A 22,357-nucleotide genomic window follows, 5' to 3' on the forward strand; every position below is an offset into this window, starting at 1 on the left:
TGGTGCATCGTGTACAACTCGTCGAGATGAGTCAATTGCCGCATCACCAACCATCAACAGACTAAAAATGACTGCATCACGGACATCGTGTGAGAGCCGAGGTACTATGGAACCCCAGGGTACCGCCATAAGGCTCAAATATCCCCCGTGTAGCCTTAGCGAACTGTTGGGGCAAGTGCTGTTAGCGAGTAGCACCTGTGGAGGCGGGCACGGCACGCGACGGGGTGGGTGGCCAGCACCACGCCTGGCCGCCTTTGTGTCCCCAGTAGCGATGTTTACTACACACCGCACTAGGGGAGGAGGCCCAGGACCGGGTCAGACAATCGTCACCGGTGTCGGTGGCCGTGAGCGGGAATCGAACTCGGGGGTCACCGGGGTTCGTAGCGCAGCGTAGCGCTAACCGCTGCACCACCGCTCCCCCAGCAAAAATCTGGCTGCCGCCCGACGATGCCGATTGTAGCTACTGGCGGAACGTCGTAAATGTTGTGGATTGTCTCTCCAACACGCCGGTGTGATGTACTAGCAACGAATTGGCACGTTCTGTTCACGTGACAAACCTTACTAATTGGCTGTGTTGGGTGGTGGCGTGTTTACCGCCCCCCCCCCCCAAATATCTTATTATGGAAAATACCACGGCGTGTGCAGCGCCCGCCGATACACAAACGCTCGCCGCGCCACCGCTGCGGGAGTCGACGAAGTTCGGTCGCTCACTTTGAACGGACGTGAGCGACCCTGCAAGGTCAAAGGGGCCCTTTTCGTCTGAGCGAGCTGCCAAGTATTTCGCGTCGGTTTCAAAGTCGCGTGGCTGGAGCACAGCGAGGGGGTTGGCCGTCGTCTCGTTTGCGATGCCCCGTTGCTTCGGACAATGGCGAGTGAATGTTTGCGTGCGCTCGCCACAGTTCTCATGAACATCCACTTACCCCCCCTCAGCCCCCCCTTACCGAACCCCCTTAACCGCCCCCCACTAACCCCCCTTTCCCCCTAACCCCCTAACCCTCCCCTTACCCAACCCCCCCTGACCTCCACCCCCCCAACCCCCATACCCACCGATATGCATGGCCGTCTTCCAGCGGATTTGGGGGAAAGGATTCCGCGATTAATATTAGCGCTGTGTGTAAACTCGCTCACGCACGTAGGCGCTTGGCATGCGCGCTCGTTTCTAAACCCCGCGCTCCCAGCAACCTTCACACGGGAAACAATATTTATTTATTTAAGTTTTTACCAGGTAAGGGCCCCATTGAGCAATGTAGTTGAACGGTAGCTCTCTGTTTCAGAAGCGACGTGGCTGTAACAGATGATAGCTCAAGGAAGATGGCTCATCGTGTGGAAATGTACGAGCAGCCAAATACTCTAGACGCACGTTGGTTATGAATGTGGAGGGAAAATCGGAGGGCCCGGAGAAAAATCCACGCGACCACAGGGAGAGTGAGAGACACGCAAACTCCAAATATACAGCAGCAGGCGTCAGGGTCGGGGTCGAACCCACGACCTCCTGTATACCAGGCGAGGTAGGTAACATCTCCTAGCCACCGTGATGATGATGAGAGAGAGAGACACGCAAACTCCAAATATACAGCAGCAGGGGTCAGGGTCGGGGTCGAACCTACGACCTCCTGTAGACCAGGCGAGGTAGGTAACATCTTGCCACCAAGGCGCCCAATGCACTCGGCCTCACCTACGGGTAATAGAGGTAACACGGCATACTGTGGCTTCTCAAAAAGATCTGAGCGTGTGGGAGGGTTGGGAGATGGGTCGGGTTGACGCAGCTTCAGGTGTGATGGGAGTCCACTACTCACGCACCACCGCTCGCTGACGGAGCGATGGAATTCGCAATCCTCGTAGCCCGGAATCACCGCACCTGCTGCCAGCTTTTTTCGGTTGTCGAGTTCAAACACGTCGCAAGGGTTTGAGTGTGGTCTGGTTTGTGGGATCAGATGCGTGATGATCCAACTGGTAGTCTAATTCGGTTAATAGTTCGAATAAAAGCCTGTACAATACTAAGAGTTATTTTCTGTAGCTACACGGCCGTGAGCCTGGCCTATGTCCACTCGTTTTTAATACGCAGCAAGCTCAAAGCTCAATAACTTTCAATGTTTAGAACACTTTTTCTTTTAACAAATTACAATATTCGGAGCATTCTAAAATGTAAATATTCAGAGTACACGAGGGGCAAGAGAGCATATCACGGTTTAAAATGTAAAGTATTTATCACACCGTAAAATGCCAACCCCAGTTTTCTGATAGGAAGTGACCGCGTTCGATTGAATTAAAAAGGAGCATCTGCAACAGGATGAGAGAAGGGCCCAGAGACGCGGTCTGGAAGGCTGCCACATCAGGAGCGAGAGATGGAGTCGCCACCTTTCCCCACCGAGCAAATCTGCACTCGTGTCTCCGTCGGTCTCATCAACACTGTGCAGTGTCCGGTGATAACGTTCAGCACAAAACCAGTACTGGATCTCAAATAAATTCCTGCCACCCGGACACAGATGCGAGTTTCCCAGACTGTGCGGATTTGACCCAGATTATTTTTGCCTCGTCTTGCCATCGCCTCCTGGAGTGGAGCAATTAGACAATTAGCATCGGACCCCTCAGTGTAGTAATTACCCTGGTCACAACAAGTTAACTACACAGTTAAAGACCCGGGCTTCCAAGAGGCCTGGTTAAGAGTACACGGGCACGAGATGGCCTCTCACCGCACGCCCTTGTTGCTGACAGAAATGGGTTGAGATGGAGCCTCAACCATTCCACTGAACCAAGGCAGTGAGGTGAAGAGAGAGAGAGAGAGGACACACGCCTGTTCTGTCAGTAGACATGGCACCCTCCGATTAGCACGGTTGGCTAACGTACGGTGAGAAAAGAAGTTCTAAATACATTAATACGAAGTGCGATTCGGTGAAAAATGACAAAGAAAGTCAAGGTGCAGAAACCCAATTGACTCTACCCATCATCAAGAGGGCGCTGAGTCGTCAGATGTGGGAGCAACACTGTGCCGCTCGGCACCAGGTGTGCTGTGCGGCAGCGACCCCGGTTAGTAGAGGGCCAAATGATCGCCTTCCTGCAGGTCAGGCTCCTCACCAGACACACAAAGTGTTGACACTCCGACTGATGCTCCTGCTGCTGTGGAGTGACTCATGCAGCCAGCTATGGCTGCAGAGTTTGTTAATACATGTTGTTGACGTCGTTTATTGTGAAAATTCGGTCACAGTTCCTGTGATCACTGTTTCATTGCTTTTATGGCTTTGTTTTGGTGAGTTTTGAAAAAAAATTCGGTTTGGCCATGTTTGTTTGTTGTAGTACAGAGTTAGACTGATGGCCTTAATCTAAGTTGTCTTGTGGTAGTTGTTGTTTGAGTTACATCCCACTTGGATTTTTGCACACAGTGTTGGTGTACGGTGCTTTTTCAGCAATATTTTGCTGTCTTTTCTTGGATTTTCTGTTTGCACATAGTCACTTTAAGATGTTTTCTTGTTCATGTTTTTGTTTGTTGCGGTTGCACCCAATTCAAGAGCCGAATGGCTCACAGGGCTATACCTAATAAATGAAACTTGAAACTTGAAACTAAGAGTCACCGGCTGCCTTCCCGTAGCCCTGTGCTCGCTCCGACCTCGGAGTCAGCTCTCACGATGCTCCCCGAATGTCTTCTCAGTCCCCGCTCTCTCTCACTCTCTCTCACTCTCTCTCTCTCCCGCTCTCTCTCTACAATAAATCTGCGCGGCAATGCGGGTCGCGGACACCGCAAATTGCGAGTGGGACGGTGCGGTCTGGGTGGTGTCCCTGCCACGCGGCGTGTGCGTCCTCCCACGTGTTGCGCGTGGCTTCTGGCCGCCCCACGTCGCGCTGTGCGTGCGCGTCACGCGGTGCAGGGGTTCTCGGTTCGAACCCAGCAGGCCGCCCTGGTTATGACTGAGTATGCGTCAACCGTGAAATACTACTACGCGCCGTCTGCTTCACAATCGATGTTAAAGATTCCGTGATGTAGGCTATTGTGTCCCAGTGTCACATTCAACATTTTTCCAAATTCCAAAAATGAAAAGGCAAATTATTCCATTTGGATTACACACAGCAGCAATAATCATTTCCCCCTCCTGGCAGACTAATGTCCCGATTACAGGCGAGGCGCTGGGTCACAATATGCCCAAAGAAAATGGCTGCCTCGGATGCGGGGGGGGGGAGGGGGGTGCGCTTTCACCCGTGTTTCGACGAGGTGCGACGACGTAGAGCGCTCGGAGACGCCCGTGCGGCGATGCGTCGAAAACCACTCCACGCGTAACGTACGTGTGTACATATGCTGGACTTAATTTGCACTCTACGTAGCCAAGCGTGCTAATCGGAGGTGCGGAGGGAAGGGAAACAAGCTAAATATAAAAACGCAGTTCCAAAGAAATGAGTTTTCAATCTTTATGATTTAAAAGTGCATAGCTCCAGTGGCTTCCTAATATCAGAAGAGCGTTCCAGACGGCCGCAGAAGAGCATCTGAGAATGCGCGATGCTGCGACCGTCTTTGTTCAATGGCCAACAGCCAAAAGACGTTGATGCGCTGATAACTGGAGTTTGCGCGATGGTTTTTGTTCCTTGACGCGATCAGCCAAGGTGGTATTGTGGTTCATGTGTGGCGAGCACTTTGTGTGTAACGAGTGCGACCTCGCAACGTGTTCGTTGGGCAAACGGAGACAAAGCCGCTCGCAGCGCCCGTCACGACACGTACCAGAGACTTTGTGTGACGCCAGCGTCGTGTCCCTCCCCGTGCCGCGTGCAGCTGCCGCCGCTGCCGCCGCCACAATGCCGGCGCCGGTGAACGTGAAGCTGGACTACGTCCCGCCCGACGGGGGCTGGGGCTGGGCCGTCCTCGTCGGCTCCTTCATCTCCATCGGCTTCTCGTACGCCTTCCCCAAGGCCATCACCGTCTTCTACAAGGAGATCCAGGAGGTGTTCGGCGCCTCCTACAGCGAGATCGCGTGGATCTCCTCCATCATGCTGGCCATCATGTACGCGGGCGGTGAGTCTCGCTACGCGCCGGGCGCGTGAGTCCGTTAAATGCGGCCAAGTTGCCCGTCGTCAAATTCTTGCCGTTGCCGCTGGTCTGGCGTTCGCTATGCAAGCAATGCTCGAACGTGCGGTGGCAAGCCGCCTTACGCGGCGCGAGCACGATGGGCATCGGCTGCAGTGTTGGGAGGCGGCGGTGCGATCCACGCAGATCTCGCGGCGAATTCATCACGGTCGCCCGTGGCTTAGACAAAAGGTGTAATTTGTGCACATGGACAATGGGATCCACACTTAGTGACTCCCACATGAAATCGTACGGGAGGAAATTTCCGCTGCACACATCGGAATGTGAAGTCTCTCCACAACGTAAGCTGCATGTAAAGCGTTTTGAGGCTTTGTGCGAATTGCGCTGTGAAAGAAAACCGAGATTATTATTATTGTTGTGGGAGGAAACCACGGAGACAACGCATGCAGCACAGGGGGAGAGAAGCACACAAACTGCCGAGCCGGGAATAGAACCCTCGCTATTGTTGGTGAGTTGGCATCGTCGTCGTCGTCGTCATCGGCGTCGTCGGTGGCGGCCTGGCTCGTAGAGGGTGAGGCCGGACAAGGTGGAGCAGGGAGCCCGGCGCGAGGGTCGTGGCGGGCACAGCACGTGCTGTGCCCCGTCGCCCCGGGACGCGCTGTGCCCTCCCGCGTGCTGACGCCCGCCGCACTCCGCCGTCGGGTTTCCACCTTCTCAAATTGCTGGACGCCGACACGGAGTCGCACAATTGCGTCAATCCCGATGATGCAACGGCGTCCCAAACGAGCAGCTCCGTAAATAGCGGCGCAGCACCTCCCTCCCCCCCACCCCCGCCCCCCCGGTCCCGTTCTCCATGCCCCGCACGTGCTGCCTCGGAAGAATTTGTCCGTGACAGCCCCAGTGCAGTCGCACGTCGTGGGGACCGGTGGTGCAGCGGTTAGCGCGCTACGCCGCGCTGCGAACCCGGCGACCCAAGTTCGATTTCCGCTCACGGCCAACACCACAGTGAGGAGTATCTGCACCGGTCCTTGGCCTCCCCTTAGGTCGGCTCAGTCTCAAATGAGCACCCGGCGCGATGTGTCAACATCGATACGAGGGAGACAAAGACGGTCGGGAGTGGTGCTGGCCACCCACCCCCTCGCGTGCCGTGCCGGCCTTCGTAGGTGCTCGCTGACAGCACTTGCCCCTACAGTGTGTCGAGGCTATACGGGGGATCTTTGCAGTCACCCGTGACAGCCCCAGTACAGTCGCCGACGCCAGTGCGGTTTAAACGCTCCGCGTACTGCCAGGGTGAAATGTAAATATCCACGTTTCCTTTCTTTGTGTCAGGCGAATGTCTGACGAGAGCGCGGGGCGACGAGAGTGTGGCAACGCACGACACTCCGCTCCGCGGTCCCCGAGAGCCCCAAAGTTGCGTCAAATGCAGCGCGCCAGCTCCAATGTTACAATCCTCGGGGTCGTGATGTGCAGCGGCGTCCTCGAACACGATAAGCGTTCTGTGAAACGCCGGGTGTCGAAATGATTGAAACGACGATTGACGTGGGTCACGCGAGGACACTCCTTTCGGCGTGGGGGGGGGACCACGTGGCCATCCCCCCACGCAGACCCCGTGGCAAATGTTTAAAATTATCCCCCCGTCCCTGTGTGGAATTCTTCCAGGTACTACTGTACTCCAATTTCCTCCCGCAAGTAAAGCGCAGTCTTAATCACGAGATAAGGGTTGGTGGATTGGCACAAGATGGGGGGGGGGGGTTGGTGGATTTGGGGTTGTGAATCGTTATCGGCTGCTGCTATCAGCAGCGTCATTTTAATTGTCGCTATCTTCACCACCACCACCATCATCATCTTTGTCATCATTATTTTCATAACTGGCAACATTGTTTGCAACGAGCGCTAAAGCTGCCTTTGGCTTAGCGTTACCATCGGCTTTGGGCATCTCACTCCATGGGAAGAAAACAACTGGGCTCTTCACCAATGGGGATTGCACGTTCATGAGCGTTTCGCTTGAGGCTTCATGGCATTTAGGACTTGCGGCTGAACTTGCCCTACGAGTAACCGTGGCCATAACTTTGCGAGCTCACACCCAGCGCGTGGGATTTTATATTGTTTTAGGTGTGACCATAAACTTTTCGACAGCTGTATCCCTCGTACAAAAATTCATTATCATCATCATCGTCGTAAATAGGAATCGTTTTCCATTAAATACAAAAAAATAGGGATGTGTTTTGGACATTCCAACTCGACTCATCACCTAAAAACATACACCACCAGTGTCAACTTTTTCGCAAAAAAGGTAATTATAAAGGACATAAACGTAGAAAAATATATTTAATAAGTCATTAATTCGCACCAATTTTTTTTGTTATTCACCTCCTGAGGGAACTCGCCAAAAGATCATCCATCTGCGTGTTGGAATGACTGTCAAGGGCGTTCCTGCTCCCACTCTCGGGCACTGTCACGGGCGGATGACGCAGCATCCCCCCCACGTGGTTCTTCTTTGATCTCGCGGTGCGTGCCGCGAGTGAAGTTCAATTAACGCAGAAATTCGGTGTCTTCCCGAGTGGCGGTGTTTTTTTTTTACACACACCGCGCCAGGTACTCATTTGAGCCTGAGTCGACCTAGGGGAGGCCCAAATATTTGTCACCGATGTTGGCCGGGAGCAGGAATCGAACACGGGTCCCCGGGTTCGTAGGGCAGGGGGCTAACCGCTGCACTCCCGCTCCCCGCTTTCACAAAGATCCCCCGTGTGGCCTTACCAGACTGTTGGGGCAAGTGCTGTTAGCGAGCACCTATGAAGGCCGACACGGCACACGAGGGGGTGGGTGGCCAGCACCACGCCCGGCCGCCTTTGTCTCCCCAGTGACGATGTTTACGCACCACACCAGGTACTCATTTGAGGCTGAGTCGACCTCGGGGAGGCCCAGGGCCGTTTCAGATAATCGTCACTGGTGTTGGCCGTGAGCGGGAATCGAACGCGGGTCCCCGGGTTCATAGAGCGGTGGGCGAACCACTACACTACCGCTCCCACACACACACACTCTCGTTTTAACTCCCACACACACACAATCTCGTGTGCACTCCCACACACACACATTCGCGTGCGAGTTGCACGAGTGGGGAGGGCACTCGGCTGCTATTCGTCCGCGTTGCTGAGCGGGCTCCGCAAACACACAAGCCGTGTGAGCGGCGTCAGCGGCGGCGCTTCTCAAAGTCACGCCAAGGTCTTTTGTTCCTCCGACTGCAACGTGAGCCCCCCGCACGTGGCTACTGTAGCAGATTGATACAGTAGTGGATGCTTACGTTGCGAGGTGATGCACAAGGTTATTTGCTGCGTGCTTTTCCTTGCTACGGTCTCTTCCTCCTCCTCCTTATTGTTCTCACCAAGTTTACTTTTCCTCGAGCACCCCCAGCTGGTCTGGCCCGACCTCACCCCCCCCCCCCCGGACCACTCCGTCTGGACGGCGATGAGACCCGTGGCCACGTTGCTGTCTGTCCCATCGACCGACTCGCAACACTTAAGGCGAACCTCTCCGCGCCTTCTGAATGGAACCAAGCTGCGTGGATGTCGCCAAGGATCCGGGATCCGGCCGCCGTTTGAAAAACGAGGCCGTCGGGGCGCGGATTGCCACGTGCCTCTCTCACAGTGGCCAAGGCGATGTGAAGTCGAGTTAAGAATCTAGTCGTAAAAAAAAATTCCCTTTGATCGGGCTGTAACCAAGGTGTCACCTGTAAAAACCCTGGTCCAAGACTCACCCCTTACCCCACGTGACAGACGGAACAGTGCACAGCGAACCACACGTACAATCGGTGATCAACACCGGTTGTGGGTGCTGCAGTTAGGGCCGTTAAAATAAAATAAAAATGCTGCACATTGTCCCCGAATCTCGCGCAGCAGGGAGATGAACTCGGGGTCGGCCGAGGGTTCCCGTCGCCCGAACGCACCAAACGCCTCCGCCCTCCACTCTCAAACGTCGCCGTGCCTCCACGATGCCAACTAAATGGCTACTTTCAAAAAAAAAAAGTTCATGAGCGCAACGTGATCACTCGCCCTGGTTTAAAAAAAAGAAAATCCCATACGCGTCGAGCGTTGCGTTTATTTAAAGAGGTGAAGAGATGCCTGCCTAATGTGCGAGTACCACTACCACCACGACCCAGTCATTGTTAATTGAAGCCCTTAAGTGCTCTCCGTAATCCATCGTGGAAAGTTGTTCTATCAGCACTTGGCAGACGGCCTCCACCGTCGCTAAAATAGGTTGCAGATATCGTGGGCGGGCGAGCGGCAGAGTCCACAGTCCCTGCAGCGGCGGATGTACAAAGCGCTTTGCCCACCTTTGAACCCTGGTCCCAGCTTGAGTTTGCAGCAATGCGCAGCGCCTCACCGTCTCATCCCACGCGAGATCGCAATTGGGACATTCTCTCTGGCGTGTAAAATATAAAGGAAGTCAAGAGTTGATTTCGCGTAGCTATGGTGGGAGCCCAAGGGACCGGGGGGGGGGGTCACCAAACAGACAAAAGAAAGCAAATAAAATGAAGAAATAGCAATGAAGGAAACGTAAATAGTCGAATGATTAAACAATGATCTCAACTTGTAACGTGACGCAAGGAGAGAGAGCGACACGGGGACGTGAGGGGGAACCGCAGACGAGCGGGAAGGGCAGCAGTCAGGCACAAACATTGCCCAAGCTCTGCTGTCCTGTAAACATTACGGTGTTTTTTTTGGTATGAATCCAGATCAGCCGGAGAAAACCCCCGCGCGCGAGGGGGGGGGGAAACACTCTACCCCATACAGATGGAACAGATTGGGAAGTCTGCATTTTTTGCGGCCCTGCATTTAAGGTGACATTTGCGTGACGATCCACCAACTCTCGCCTGCACAGTGCGGGATTACAACAGGCCGCGTGCACAAGACACCTTCGAATTACGCTCGCGCGCACTTCCCAGCCCGCGGGGGTGAACTGTCGCAATCCGCTGACGCCGCCCTCCGCGGCGATTGCCGCTACGCAACGCTGCCCGTGCAGTCCTCGGCACGCACGCGACGCGCCCCAAGGTTACCTGAGGTTACCTGCCCACGGCAGCTCACCTCCCCGCCTGGAGGGTGTTGACGCCCGCGGAGTCTGGAGCGTTGTTTTAAAAATTGCGGTTGGTAAAAAAAAACAAGCGGTTTGATCCATTGCGCTTTAGACAAGAGCCCAAGGGAATGAATTCCACCTCCGATCAGCACGGTTGGCTACGTACGGCGCGAAAGAAGTTCGACGTACATACGTACTGATGGTCCATGTTTTCGTGGTGACGCAGGTCAGTCGAGCAAACGAGGCTATTCTGGTCTGTTGAGTTTTCACGTGTTTAAGCAAATAAAAGCCGACTTGAAACTTGACTTTTTTAAGGATAATCTGGGTTTCCTATTTACATGGCAAGTGTGGTTCATCGTTATCAGCCATCATCAATCCACTGCTGGACAAATGCTACCCCAGGCCATCACCGTCTCCATCACGATCCCACGATGTAATAATAACCAACACGCTCGACCCCAACACACGAGCCGGTGTAATCGCTCCGTCTCCTCGCTTGACATCCTCTCGTGGACACATTTCATCCCTCGGCTGCACACTCCGTGACGTGTTCCCTACCCAAGCCCATGTTTCTTAACACTTTTAATTCCACTATTAAAACCCACGCATGTTCTCCCATCCACGTGTTCCCCTTTCAGACTCTCTCTGCGCAATTCCAAGCCCGCATCTTTCCAGGTTTTTTTTTCACTCACTTTCTTTTTTGTCCGATCTTGTTCGGTCGATGACCAACGGTTCTTTCTGAACCGCACTTCTCAGCAGGCACTACGTGCGCACGTGCATTGAACGTCTTCCGTGTCGGCCGCACGTAGCCGGCCACGCTCATCGGAGCCACGCGTCGATTTAAAGATGTGCCCCCCCCCCCTCTGGGGCAACGCTGCTAGGTTACTTTTCGGATTTAAGTCCTCGACGCTGCTCTCATCCGCTTCTCTTGTCGTTTAGTTCACGGCGGCCGCCACCAACGCCCACCCCCCGTCTGTACTCTGCTGCGTTGCCTTCCAGTCTCGTGTCCCCCCTCCACGAGAGGTCTCCGCTCGTTGAGCCTTACTCGTCGTACGTGACCCCGTTGTTTTAATGTTTTTTTATCCCGAGCCCATCTTGGCAGACCTTCACGCCCCTTTGTCGAGATCTTCTCACATTTCCCGCGGTTGAAGTCCCCGTTGGACGATACGTTGCCCGCTTGTAGTCGACAAATCAGAGACCGTGAATGATGATTTTGTCCGTGTATATTCCGAGCCGTTATTTCTCAAATCGAACTTTCGGAAAATATTGCCGTATGTCTTCGCTGGGAATAACTTTGGCGAAAGCGCCGCCACCATCCGTGCGTTGGCACTCTCGTCGTGCAATCTCAGCGTGGCTCTTCTGTTTCTCTAGAGAGATGTTATTGTTTACGAATATTTTTTTGTTATCTAGGCCTCGGCTTACGAGGGCTTGGATGACTGCATCAATTTCCACCGAGATCGTAGTCTACAACGGCGAGGCGTAATGGTGTTTGATACATTCATTTATCTTTCCAGAATCTGATTCGTCGTATGTTATGTGGTCGCTGAGAGAGAAACCTTTCCTAAACCCTACCCATTCCCGTGGTTGTGTGTCCTCGAATTTGTTCATTATTCTGTTCCCATGATCTTCCTGAATGATTTCTGTACATGAGATAAGAGGCTGATAGGCCTGTAGGTTACCGAGTGGGTTCCATCACCCTTGTCGAGTAGAATAATTATTAAGGCATAATTTAAACATCTAAATGTAGGACCACTGATATTGGGCAATTATCGGTGGCGCCAATTCTGGCTGCCTTCCCGCTTGGCTGTGCTTTCCCACGCCTCCGTGCGAAAACCGCACTCGTTATGAATCCTACAGCATGTGTGAGATGTCACCGGCATGAATGGTGCTAAGTAGAAAACATTACGATTAATAATGTCTCGAAGGCACAGCAAGCGAGCATCCCTGGGAAATGTGGCCCCACGTTAAACAGGCGATTGAGAAACGACGTGCGAACAGAAGCTGCGGACATGATTCCATGCAAACGGTTTTTGTTTGGTGTTTAAACCGTCGTGACACCTGTTGTATTGCCAGGAAGGGGTCAAACCTACTGCTTATACGTCACCCGCTGCGATCGCAGGAAAAGGGAAAATCGAAAGCGCGCAAAAGTTCGTTTGTTGCGCGGCCGCTCTCCCGTTGCGGAGATCTCCCCCGAGATGTTGAGAACCTGCGAAGCGTGGACACGCTTCCTGGCCAGGGGAAGTCAACCCGGCCGAGACACCGCAGGAGCCCCCCCTCCCCTCCCCCCCCCCCCCACCGTGGGCTCGCTCTCCGGCAGAATTCCGTCGAGGCCTCCTGCAGTGGGCCGTGGCACCGGGGGACGAAACGTTTGTTTCTCCGCAGTCGCGGGCTTTGCCTTTGTGCGCCGTCGCAGCTGGGCGAGGCCATTTGGGTTCAAACGCCAAATTGTGAAAGGGGACCGGTGTTTGGTTGGTGTTGTTGTTGTTGGCGACTTGGCCGAGACGATCAAAGTCTCTGGCCATGGGAACATTTGAAACGTGTGTTTCAACCACAGGGCGTCGAGGGCTTCACACGCAGACCTCAGTGCTGGCCAATGAATGCCCTCACAATTTGGGTCACAGTGATGAAAAGATAATAGGATACATTTTTTTACCCTTTCCAGCAATGATACAAGGTGTAAAGATGTCCAAACACCAAATAAGACAAATTTTTTCATATCGGCATTAAAATAAATGTCCCCCTAGATAATTCGTTCGGTCACAGCTTTAAAACATCGAGGGCTCTATCGCTAAATGCCCACGGAGAAGCGTCACTCCGGTAGCCGTAGCGCTGCCCACAGATGTCGCAGACCGCAAACCTCGGGACAAATTGCTGAGTCAGAGGTTGGGTCTATAGAAAGACAAAAAACTACTGCGACTGAGACGGTCGTAAAGTTCGGAACAATACCACAAAGGGGCTTGGGAACAGCCTGGGCCACCGTGGCGCCGCGTAACCGAGTGGGGTGGTGGGGGTTGGTCAGAGCCGGCCCTAGACCTTTGGGAGCCCTAAGCAAAATTTGGTTGGAGGCCCCTTTGATGTATGATTTTTTTCACCCACGAGCTAGCAGTGACTCTAGGGGGCCCTCTGCTGGCCACGGGGCCCTTTGCAATTGCAAGGGTCGCTTAGTGGCTGGGCCGGCTCTGGGGTTGGTGGATCACACGCGAATTTGGTGACGCCCCCCCCCCCACCGCTGCCCTGCGAGACGTCGCCATCTCCTGGCTTGGCGAGGGAATGGGCAGCGCAGCGAGCGGGCTAAAACTCCAGCCGCTGTCCACGTGGAGGGTACGGGGCCCACGAAGGTCTCACGTTTCCTGACGAGGGCTTCAACGGTGCCCACGCGCAGACCGCTGGCAACCCGCCGCTGGACGCGGGTTGGCCTACCTCGTGCGGGCCGTGGAAGTTGTTTGGGCCGTGCTTCACCGCGCTGGTCAACGCGGGTTGACGGAGACAGGGAGCAAAAGACGTGGAGCGTCAAAGCGCGATTGGCTACGTACGGTGTGAAAGAAGTTCAACATACATAGATCCGTCTACTGGTCGCTCATCCGAACACTCTCCAGGCTCAAACTCCGCTTAGCTTCTCAGATCTGATGAAATCTGCCGCGTCTCTGTCAAATTGGTCAGAGGCGATTTGTCCTCGCTGAGATCGAGCATTTTAATGACGACGCTGACTCACCCGGGAGGATCCCGCCAAGGTTCCGTAAAAGGCTGCCACGTTGTTACGGGCAATCCGAATTCAGTGATTTGTGGGTAATTCTTCAGCACTAAGATGTTCGGCGAATGCCAGTTACAGTCACGTGGTGTGGTGTTTTGAATTAATGCAGAGAGGAGGGGGGGGGGCACATGCAAACTCAAACCCATGCGCTTCTTGCTGCGAGGCACGGGTGCTACCACTGCCCTGCCACCCCCGTGACCCAAAATGAACAGCTTGAATCACATGATCATATGTAGGTCTCTTTTGTTCATTGCCACGAGAGTTGGAAACGCAGCCAGGTCGAGGATTAGCAGCTCTGACTAATCTCCCTTCCTGCAGCCTCTGGCTCACTCTGAGATTTATGGATTTTTCTTCTTGGTTTTTTCGGTAAAGTCACGTAGAAGGGAAGTAATAAAATAATAAAAATAAAACATAATAAAATGAAACAATTCTCACGACGTTTCGGCCACAACGCAAGCAGCCGTCCTCAGGTGAAGAATGAGACAATCCAAGCTAGGAGCTTACATATAAGCTGGGTTGGGGGTGGGAGAAGAGCGCCTTAACAAAAAGAATGTGCATATCAAGAGGAATTTAGCATATACATGGGAAATGCGCAGGGGGCGGGGGGGCTTCAAAGTCATACCATGCCCACGCACTATGCAGGATCAAGAGCACCAAGGGGGGGGTGCAGGGATTAGCATTAACAAAGGAAAGGAATGCCAATGATATGTAGCTGCAGTTACTAAACAACACCGTAGAAAACTAAAGCATAAACTACATACAAAAAACTAAAATATAAACTGCATAGCACCATCAGTATACTTACTATACTCTACAATAAGCTGAGTTACTAACAGCAAGTAATACATTACAATTCTACGTCGTAAAAGTTATATAATATGCTTCCATCTAAACTTTATTCTCTTACATCAACCGAGCATATACCGTACTATATACTGCCATAGATAAACCCAACATTAAATTATATACTGTATTGCAATAAACCACATTTCAACATAACACTATGTATTATTCTACCTACCCTAATGTGTATCAAAATGGTTTATTACGTCCTTCCAATGATTGCTAAGCCAGAATCCATCTTCTCGATTAAAATTGTCTCTGTGTTTGTATATGTGGATCGCCTCATGAACGAATCTCTCATGATAGCCAGGTGGCTTGCAGAGAACCTCTGTCTTGGAGAAGTCAATGTCATGTGAGCCCACTGAGTTGTAACAGTGATCTGCCACGGCTGAGGTGTTTGTCCTACCGTGTTTCAGGTCAGCTTTATGTTCACGGATGCGGTCCGAGACATGTCGTTTGGTTTGTCCAATGTAACTGCTACCACAGAGGCAACTTAGTTTGTAGACACCAGGGTGCTGTATGTCTGGAACCACATCTTTTACAGACGGTACCAGATCACGGATTTTATGTACTGTGTTGAATCGGACCTGGATCTTGTGTTTAATCAGGATTTTGGAGATCTTTTTTGTGACCCCAGCAATGTAAGGTAAGGTGATGGTCTTGAAAGGCTCCTCAACAGGATCCTTCTTGATGGTTGGAGAGATGGCTTTGCGGATTGTGTAGTCGGAGTAACCATTAGCCTTAAGAGCTTGGCGTACGTGTTTGAGTTCACTGGAAATGTGTTCATGGTCGGATATGCATTGGGCTCTATGATATAGAGTCTTGATGAGGGAATTCTTCTGGGATGGATGGTGGTGGGAATCCGGTTTTAGATAAGCGTCCGTATGGGTGGATTTCCTGTAGACAGAGTGGCTCATTGAACCATCAGGTCTCCTTTTGATTAGGACATCCAAAAAGGGTAGCTTGCCATCTTTTTCGACTTCCATGGTGAATCTGATGGCTGGGTGTATAGAATTGATGTGCTCAAGAAATTGGTCTAGAGCAGGTCGGCCATGTGGCCAGATGACAAAAGTGTCGTCTACGTACCTCTTCCATAAGGTCGGGCGTAGAGTGGCAGTCTGGATGGCGTCCGTCTCAAATTTCTCAATGAAGATGTTAGCTACAACCGGAGATAGGGGGGAGCCCATTGGGGTGCCCTCAATTTGCTTGTAGAAAGTTTTATTCCAGGTGAAGTATGTATTGGTTAAGCAGTGTCTCACCAGGGGGGGTACCCCAGCATTCAGTCCTTGATGAACCAAGTCTTCAATGATTGCGACTTTACCGAAAAAACCAAGAAGATGAATCCCTGCAGTCACGAAAGCTTTAAATCGAAATTTATGGATTTTGTTTTTGTACTAATGCTGATTCAACAAGAATATGTTAATAATTCATTCATGTTCATTAGTGCACTGGGGGAGGGGGTGGGTTTGGTTAATGGAGATGTCCTTTTAAAGGACAGGACCCGGCTAACCACAGACTCGGATCACCAGAGTGAGAACGTAGCAGCCGTGACTCATTAACTCCGTGGCCAAAGCACTGTGACCCACCACCAGGCCCGAATAGCATCCCCAACTACCAGCCCCTCTACGAGCATTAATGAAGTGTTTGGGTTTGGTGGTGGTACATGTTGTTCATGTCGTTTATTGTGAAATTTCGGTCACAGTTCCTATGATCACTGTTATTTTGGTGATTTCGAAAACTTTTTCGGTTTGGCCATGTTTGTTTGTTGTAGTACGGAGTTAGAATGATGGCTTTAATATAAGTTGTCTTGTGGTTGTTGTTGTTGTTGTTTGACTTGCATCCCACTGGGATTTTTGCACACAGCGTTGGTGTACGGTGCTTTTTTCTGGAATTTTTTCTGTTTTTTTTCCTGGATTTTCAGTTTGCACATAGTCACTTTAAGATGTTTTCTTGTTCATGTTTTGTTTGTTATGGTTGCACCCGATTCAAGAGCTGAATGGCTCACAGGGCTATACCAAATAAATGAAACTGAAACTGAAGTTCTAAAACTATTTACAATTTTGTATTTTATTTTACCAAGGTAAGGAGCTAAATAGCGCAATTTTTTCAGAAGTGATTCGTCTATCGTAAACGACAGTGGGTCGTGGCGTGGTAACCGCGCAAAAACGGTGGTAAACCGGTCAACGGCGGTTTTGCCGCACGTGTAGGAATATCCAGAGCAGCAAACGTAGCAGTGTCAGATTTCTATCTGAGAGACGGAGGGAGCTGCCACCACCATCTCGCGGCGCGGCAATTCAAACAATGGGCCAAGTTTCTTGAATCCCCCCACCGCGACCACTGTCCTCCCTGGAGTACAAATGGGTCCACCGCAGTTGATCCGCAGGTCACGTGTGCTGGTGGTGATGAGGTAAAGCGTGGGTTTGCTCATGTCGTTCGTCCGTTCCTTTCTCAGCCCGCTTGTCCTGGCGAGGGTCGTGGTGGCAAGCATGTCAGGCAGGGCGGTCCAGACCTCCCTGTCCCTTGCGACAGACTCTAGCTGTCCTCGGATGAAAATTCCCAGGCATTCCCAGGCCAGGCGAGCGACGTCGTGCCTCCAGCGTGCCCTGGGCCGGGCTCTTCGTTTGCTCATCTCTTCCTCCTCAAAATTCTACTTTCGGAACTGGTCGTTGATTTCCGACCCGGTAACATTGACTGTGGCGACGACCCCGATGGTGAGGAGTGGACATGTAACTGCGGGTGTTCTCTGGTGCACAGGCCCCATCAGCAGCATCCTGGTGAACCGGTTTGGATCGCGCCCGGTGGTGATCATCGGGGGGTTGCTCGCTGGCCTGGGGTTGATCATCTCCTCCTTCTGCACCAGCATCGTGCAGCTCTACATCTGTGTGGGCGTCATTGGAGGTCAGTCCGCGCACGCACACGCACGCGCACACGCACGCGCACACGCACGCACACACGCACGCACACACGCACGCACACACGCACGCACACACGCACGCACACACGCACGCACACACGCACGCACACACGCACGCACACACGCACGCACACACGCACACGCACGCACACGCACACACACGCACACGCACACACACGCACACGCACGCACACGCACACACACGCACACACACGCACACACACGCACGCACGCGCACACGCACGCACACGCACGCACACGCACACACACGCACGCACGCGCACACGCACACACACGCACGCACGCACGCGCACACACACAAAGACAAAGATCCCTCGTGCAGCCTTAACAGACTGTTGGGGCAAGTGCTGTTAATGAGCACCTATGAAGGCCGGCAGGGCACACGAAGGGGTGGGTGGCCAGCACCACGCCCGACCGCCTTTGTCTCCCCAGTGGCGATGTTTACACACCGCACCAGGTACTCATTTGAGGCTGAGTCGACCGAGGGGAGGCCCAGGACCGGTTCAGATATTCGTCACTGGTGTTGGCCATGAGCGGGAATCGAACTCGGGTCGCCGGGTTCGTAGCGCAGCATGCTAACCGTTACACTACTGCTCCCCACACGCACACACACACACACGCACACACACACGCACACTGTGGCTGGAGTCACGGCAGAATTGTCTCGCAGTCAACTTGCCCCGGAGCAAAGTTCCTCCCTCCTCATCCCACCCGGGACCCACACAGGACCCACGCTGGGCAGTAGTTGGGGCCGTCTCGAGTGTGGCGCCGAAGATGTGGAACTCTCTCGCACCGGCCCTCAGATTGGCTCCGAGCACCGAACAGTTCATAAAACTCTGCGAGGCCTCTTTTCTTTTTAGCTTTTCCTTTAATGTGTCCTCTCATTTTAATATTTTATATGCGTCTTGATATCATAGGTAGGCCTACTTCCGTTTAATTTAATAATACATTGAATTAATTAATTGAATGGACCCCACCCCGGACCCACCACGGACCCACGGCTTTATTACGAAACTGGCAACCTTGCTTCGATTCCCCCCCTAATCCCACCCGGGAACCAACCAGGACCCACCATGGATGTCACTGCAGAGCCACTCCGGACCCACTCCAGACCCACAGCTTTCTGATGAAACTGGCGACCACGCTTCGGATCCAGGTCAATCCAACGTCAGTGCCGAACATTGTCCGAACGGTGCCCCCCCCCCCACCTTCACCTGCACCGTGCCACGTTCGGCAGCGCGCGGCGAAGCACGGTCAAACAAACTCCCGTGGCCAGCAGGGCACGGAGGAGGGCTTCATCTGCCAGTGGATTGGCGAGGGGCCTGAGAACTTAATGATCGTTAGAAATCAAGCTGCACGTCCGTTGCGGCTCGTGCCACCCGCAGAAGGGGGCCCAGCACTGGCAGCCCATCGCGGTTGCTGCTCGCCGGCGCTGTGAGGAGGGCGAAGGCAGTGCGCGTGTGGAAACGCGCGTCCGGTGGAAAGCCTTGAAGCTCTACCACAAAACCTCACCACACTTCACCCGGAAAACGAAATGAATCTGTACGTCACTGTTAAAGTTGTTTTGTTGCTAGTACAGTATTATTGATGGGTTCGTTGTGCGTAAGCTTCGTGCACCACTGCCAACGCACTCTTGATTTTGCTTTGTCATCAAATCTGAAACTCGACAATGGCATCGTCCCGTCACTGTGGAAAACAAAAGTCGAAGGTGACAAAAAATGTAGATGGCCAAAGAATCCACCGAGCCTCAAAGGTAGCAGAAATTATTGCAGACGGCAGTGGATGAAGGGGCCGAAGGCAGTGGTGTGCTAGCGATGCCAAAAAGGTCTTGCACGCGCACATTATACACTACACTATACACTACACTACATTATATACTACACTATACACGTACATTAAACACTTTACTATATATGTACATTATACACTACATTATACATTACATTGTAAACTACACTATATATTACACTATACACGTACATTGTACACTTCACTATACACTACACTATAAATGTACACTATACACTACACACGACACTATACACTACACTATACACTGCACTATACACTACACTATACACTTCACTATACACGACACTATAAATGTACACTATACACAACACACTACACTATACACTACACACTTCACTATACACTACACTATACACTACACTACTATACACTACACTATACACTTCACTATACACTACACTAAACACCACACACTACTGTCATCACGAACACTGCCCTATTCCCACACGTTACACGCGGCCTCGCGTGCAGTGACTACTCCCTGTGCTGTGTTTGCTTGGTGAACTATGACGCGGACAAACGCCGTGCGGTCATCACTCTGATTTTGTTTGACTCTTGGCCGTTCGTTTTCCCGGTCTCAAAAGAATGTTTCGAGTAAAACAGTGCAGCGGGGAGTCTGCCCGTACAGCAGAGCGCACGGTTCGGTGCGGTGCACGCGGCACTCGGGAGGGACCAGAGGATTAGGATTCAGCAGGACACATCCGTAGTAGGATGGGCAACGGCAGGAAAATAAAAGGTGTGTAGTTGTTGTTGTTGCTGTTCGGGAAAAATGGAAGGAACCGGAAAGAGAGGAAGACCTAACAGAGAAACGGCTTGATGGCGACATCGTAAGAGATCGGTGCCAGAAAGACGTGGCCACTCCAGGAGCATGTTGGCGCGAGACGGAGGAAGCGTGGAAGCAAATGACGAAAAGTGCGGTGGACACCTCTACGGGGCTATCTGCCCATGGACCGTGGTGATGATGATGAAGAGGTGCAAATGAAACGACTCCCAGGCCTGGCTGTGGGAAGCGTTAAGCAGACGCAAGTCTTGATTTGAAGCTTTCGTGACTGCAGGAATCCATACTCTCTGGCTCTTTGGGTAAAGTCACGTGGGTAGAAAAAATAATGAAAGAAAACACGGCGTTTCGATCGCAACACAAGCGTCGGGAGGGTAACAGCGGCGCAAAGTCTCGGTGCTGGGTGAGCGCAGGGAGCAGCGGGGGTGGAAGGTGGAGGAGGGAGCGCAGGCCGAGGGCTAAAGACGGGGTGGAGGGCCCGGTGTTGATCCACGTCCTGTGTGGTGGCCGAATGAAACAAGCACGCAATGCCCACACACACACCGAGCGAGCGAGAAAGACGCGCCAGGGGGCACCCTGCTGACACCACGGCACCCCCCCTCTCCCGCCCGGTGTGCCACTGGTGGGACGTGTCGCACCACTGGCACACCTTTCTGTGCCGCAGTGAGGAATGTTTTTTATTTTATTGCCGTTGACAGACGGCGGCCGTGTCGAGTTGCCTCCGTTTCGTGGTCTCGCATCGCGACAACCGGGAAGCGCTCGCGTGCTGGGAGCGTTGTGCAGGTGCTGACCCCACGTGATCTGAGAGAACAATTTGTTTGCTGCTGGTGCAGATTTTTATTGTTTTTATTTGACAAGAGCCCCGGGAAAAGGCACGAAGCGTAATAAGGGGGGCGCGGGGGCGGGGGGGATGCAGAAATTCCGCGGACCGAAGATCGAACTGAGTGCTCCTGGGTTCCGGGACGGGGAGGAGATTGGGCTCTCTGCCCCACTCACGTAGGGACTGCGGGTGGGTGCATCGTTTTTTTATGGTAAGGCTCACTGAGCTGTAGAGATTTTTTTCATAAGCGACCTGGCCACAAATGATAGCTCAAGGAAGTGGATTATCATTGTGTGGAATTTTATAGCTGCCAAATGCACGAAACGCGGGACGTCATTTCTAAAACCAGAGGACTCGGAGAAAAATTCACGCGACCGCCACGGGACGAGAGAGAGACACGCAAACGCCAATATACAGCAGCCGGCGTCACGGTCGGGATCGAACCCACGACCTCCTCCGTACCAGGCGAGGGAGTTAACATCTCCTAGCCACCGTGATGATGATGAAAGAGAAAAAGACACGCAAACTCCACATATGCAGCAGCAGGCGTCAGGGTCGGGATCGAACCCGTGACCCTCATTGCCCCTGGCGCTGCCCCTTCCCGTCGTGCCGTCTCGCCCCAACGTTGACGGCATCCGAAGTGACGCCCGTTTTTGTGCCCTGGTCCTCAGAGAACAGGTGGGCCCTCACGCGTTCTGGTGGGCCACCGGATGAGCGGGGCCTTCAGGCTTTGCGCACCGCCAGGGCACACACAGATATCACGCCTCTCTCTCTCTCTCTCACATCGCGCCTCCTTTCTCAATCTCTCCCTCCACATACAATTTTTTTACACATCCCATCAGCAGCCACGGCCTTCTTGGAGCGATTTCTCTTTCGGCAGCATCGCTTCAACACAAGCGAAGTCTGTACGAGGTTCTGACATTGGGCGTCAGGCTCGCTTGACCCAGTGCTCGCGAACTGCCGGGTGGTCATAGGCCATGAGGCTCTCCGTTAGATGCGGGTCCTCCATCCGGCCCCGGACAAAGTCACAACTCAAGATGTCCCCCTGGGCCACCCCTCGGCAATCCTCTGACACTTCCACCTTCGTGAAGAAACGGCCCCTTCGTGTCCCAAATCCACCCCTCGCTTCACGCCGACGTTGAGGAATGTGGCGCAGGGCAGGGGGAGAAAAATGTGTAATTATTTCTGTCACTCTAAGTTAATGACCAAATTATTTAGCTCGGATGTGTAAATAATCAACTTAATTGCGCTTCGCTACGTGAAGCCACTGTGGCCCCATGACGGGGGGGGGGGGGGTTGTGCAGGGGGGGGGGGGGGCACGAGGGGGGGGGGGGGGTGAA

General features: G+C 52.9%; 1 protein-coding gene across 2 annotated transcripts in view; it reads left to right on the forward strand.

The window, feature by feature from the left end:
• The window catches only part of LOC144945828 (monocarboxylate transporter 2-like), a 35,171-nt gene that overhangs the window by 6,814 nt on the left and 6,000 nt on the right, over positions 1–22,357 (forward strand). For both annotated transcript variants that reach the window (XM_078874378.1, XM_078874379.1), the window contains exons 2-3: positions 4,757–4,996; positions 17,427–17,570. In XM_078874378.1, the coding sequence (XP_078730504.1) occupies positions 4,780–4,996; positions 17,427–17,570 (361 nt within the window). In that variant the 5' untranslated portion in view covers positions 4,757–4,779. The remainder of the gene's footprint in view (positions 1–4,756; positions 4,997–17,426; positions 17,571–22,357) is intronic.

Source organism: Lampetra fluviatilis, chromosome 39 (genome assembly GCF_964198595.1).
Source record: "Lampetra fluviatilis chromosome 39, kcLamFluv1.1, whole genome shotgun sequence".
NCBI classification, from domain to species: domain Eukaryota; kingdom Metazoa; phylum Chordata; class Hyperoartia; order Petromyzontiformes; family Petromyzontidae; genus Lampetra; species Lampetra fluviatilis.